The sequence below is a fragment of the Oreochromis niloticus genome, linkage group LG18 (genome assembly GCF_001858045.2).
Source record: "Oreochromis niloticus isolate F11D_XX linkage group LG18, O_niloticus_UMD_NMBU, whole genome shotgun sequence".
NCBI classification, from domain to species: Eukaryota; Metazoa; Chordata; class Actinopteri; order Cichliformes; family Cichlidae; genus Oreochromis; species Oreochromis niloticus.
Genome location: NC_031982.2, coordinates 38262360 through 38265706, shown reverse-complemented (window position 1 = coordinate 38265706; position 3347 = coordinate 38262360). Strand labels below are relative to the sequence as shown.

Below are 3347 nucleotides of genomic sequence, written 5' to 3'. Positions count from 1 at the left end.
TACGTTCCTCTTCCTGTTTTATTTTGGTGACTGCAGCTCAGTGTCTTGTGTTTAGTTTGACTTCCTCTCACATCATTGTGTTAGTTCCCCTCGGCTGTGTTCCATCTGTTCCCTTTCCCCTCGTTATCCCATGTGTCTGTATTGTCAGTCTCCCTCTGATCATTGTCATGCTGACTCAAAGCTTTGTGTTTTTCTGCTCTGTGGTTTCCTTCGATGTGTCTAATCTGATTCCTCGTTCCTGCAGGAGCTTTTGGTCTGTTGTTATTCCTGTGAATAATCAGCACTGAAGCAGGTTTTTGTGTTCAATTCTTCTCACCTGAGTCCTGCGTTTGGGTCCACTTCCTGTCAACCACACAACTGACACAAGAATGTTTACCAGCAGAAATGGATCAGTCAGGGGAAACACTAAAGTGAAACCACTGGTTTGTAAATCAAAATAAAGCAGGAAGAAAGGAAAATATGACCTGGAGATCAGGTTAATGTGAGACAATCAGCTCTGTGTAAAAGTGTTGAGGTACGCCTTTTTCTAATTCAGCTTCCAAGCAGACAGACCTCCTCCTAATTTTAAAGTGGCCACATCAATAATTCTCCAGCTTTCTGAAGATTTTTTGTTCAGAAAGTGTTTTTGTTTCGACTTTGATTTTTTCAGCCACTTAACACTGAATAATTAATCATCCATCCATTTTAAGTTTATCCAATTCAGTGATGCAGGGAAGCTGGAGCCTGATGAAATATGAGCTCCACCTGAAAGTGAAAATGCTGCTACTAGTGTGTAAAGAGGAGGAAGTGAGAGAAGTTCAAACCCAGATCAGAGAGGAGGAGGAGAGATTCAGGGAGGAGCTGAGCTGTTACTGAACTAGAAGAGAGAGAAACCTCCACATTCAACAGAGTTCAGCACACAAACCATAAACTTTACCTTCATTCAACATGTTGTCTTTGGACTATTGTGCACTTTCTTTACTGATTCTCACCATTCTAACAGGTACGTTACAATCTGTGTGTTTAAAGAAATACATTTGAATTGTGATGATTTATAAAAGTATCAAATATGTTTCTGTTCCTTTAGGTGTCAGCTGTGAAGATCTCACTCCAACCAACAAAGAAGTGTTCAGTGTAGAAGGCAGCACTGTTACTCTGTCCTATAGATACTCCAAAGCTGCAGATGGGTATGATTATTTCTTCTGGTATCGACAATATCCTGGAAAACCACCAGAGTTCCTGATCTCTCACTCAGGGACAGGAGAGAAAATATCAGAACCAGTTCGTGGAGTAACCTTTAAAGTGAGTGAAGATAAAACACTGATGACTCTTCAGATCTCCTCTGCTGCAGTGACAGACTCTGCTGTGTACTACTGTGCTGTGAGGCCCACAGTGACAGGAAACACCAAAACTCTGTACAAAAACCTTTGGAGCAAAGACAACAGAATACTCCACAACATCCACTAGAGGGAGCCACACACTGTTAAACCTCTGATTCTTGTGTCATTGGACTGATGACAAAGACAACACAGTTTAAAAAAAAAAATAGTTTAATAAAAAGAAGAAGTACAAATACAGTCTATTTATTTTTTGTTGGTTTCCTGAAAAATGTGTTCATTCTAAGCTCACATGAGCCTGTGCTCTGAAGTGTACAGCACAGAGAGAGTTTAAGATGGGAATTGACCCAGAATTTATGCACTAAAAATGTCTTATATTATAATTATTTCTTCTTCGAGATCATTAAAATTTCTCTACTGTAAGTAAATATGATTACATCCATACTGATGTCTTACTGGCTGAATAGCTGAATCACTTTCACCCAGTTTGGGGTTCGTAGGCCTCCAACAGATGTGATCTCTCCACCAGCCTGCTCTGTCTGCACTCGGGCATGTGCTAACGTAAAGAAGTGCTGTGTTTGTTTTCTTTTTTTAAAGGAATTACAGGAGACCAACTATCTTTTAAAAGATTTACTTCGCTTCAGTGCTTGAAATTACAAGTTACAGCGCTGGACCTCGATGTGAACCAGCGGTCAGCTTCACAAAAAGGACGGCCCTGTAAGTGGGCAATGCAGATTTATACCACCACAAAAACAAGTATTATTATGATCATTGTGGAAATATCCTGTATGCCAGATAAATATTATTGCTCAAAAGCTAAAAGTGCAAGACACATACTGTTGCTCAAAAGTTAAAAATGGCTAGACATTGGGAATGTGAGACTGTGGCTGTATCCCAATTCAGGGTCTGCAGCCTTAAAGTACGCAGCCTTAACGGTCCTCAAGGGCCGCGTACTCAAAGACCGGTAAGGCCGGAAGTGCGAGGCTTGTGAAATGGGATGGTCTAACTTCCGTCGCGCTGCCCAGGTTGCCTAGCAACCATGATACTAACAGCTTTGTTTGACAGAAATGAAGGAGAACATATTTTGTTCATTTGTTCCTACATGAGCTTTGTGTGATTAGTTGAGACCACAGGACTGTAAAACATGATTGTTGGGCTTCATTTCTGTACTGAACAGTCGTTTTAAGATTATTTAGTAAATAACAATTAGTTAATGTTGTTCATGAGACTAAAGTCATCTCACTTTGGTAATGTAAATATAATATAGCCAATGTTATAGTTATTATATTAATCATTATTAGTTATTACAGCAGTGAGTTTGAACTCTGTGTCAAACACTGAGCTTCAGTAAAGAGTCAAGTTGCAGTTATTTATATTTCCTATCACCTTAAATCTTCACTCAAAGACAAGTATCTGTGACAGTGTATATACAGATGTATTATATATAAGAGACAAACATTGTTCTTTTAATATGTTGGCATTACTAAATTTGGCTCAATGCTTACATATATGTGTAAAAAGCAAATGTACGAGCTGTGATAACTGTTTCTGATAGAATGAAGAGTAGACTGATATATGAAATATTCCTTTATTGGGTGAGAAAATCAGACCATGTCATAACTGCTTTAAGTCATACAGAATAGATATCAGAGCCTTAAACAGGCTGACTTCTGCTAAATGGGTCAAACTGGGCAGAAAGTCTACAAACACATAACATCCTTATAGAATATGATGTAACACTATAGATCAACTTAGCTCAGAATATATAAAGCATATAAACAATTACAGCAATATGATGCAACAAACACAGCAGTGCTACTAATCCAAAATACTCAAAGCTTCATAGAACTGAAACAAACATTTATTTTTAGCTCCATTCTGCTGCTGATACATACTTTAGGTTTCTGAATATTAAACTTGTTGCTGCCTTTCATAGTGTGTAACTTGAAGGCCCTGAGTACTTTCTCCCACACTGAAAACACTGGGATGATAACATTATTTGAACATTACCTAATAAGACTGATTCAGGAC

General features: G+C 38.5%; 1 gene segment (V, D, J or C); it reads left to right on the top strand.

Moving 5' to 3' along the window:
• Window positions 1-700: 700 nt before the first annotated feature.
• On the top strand, window positions 701-1650 carry LOC112842978 (T cell receptor alpha variable 3-like). The segment is given in 3 exon segments: window positions 701-982; window positions 1067-1435; window positions 1628-1650. Coding segments are annotated over 3 exon segments (447 nt in total).
• Window positions 1651-3347: the final 1697 nt, after the last annotated feature.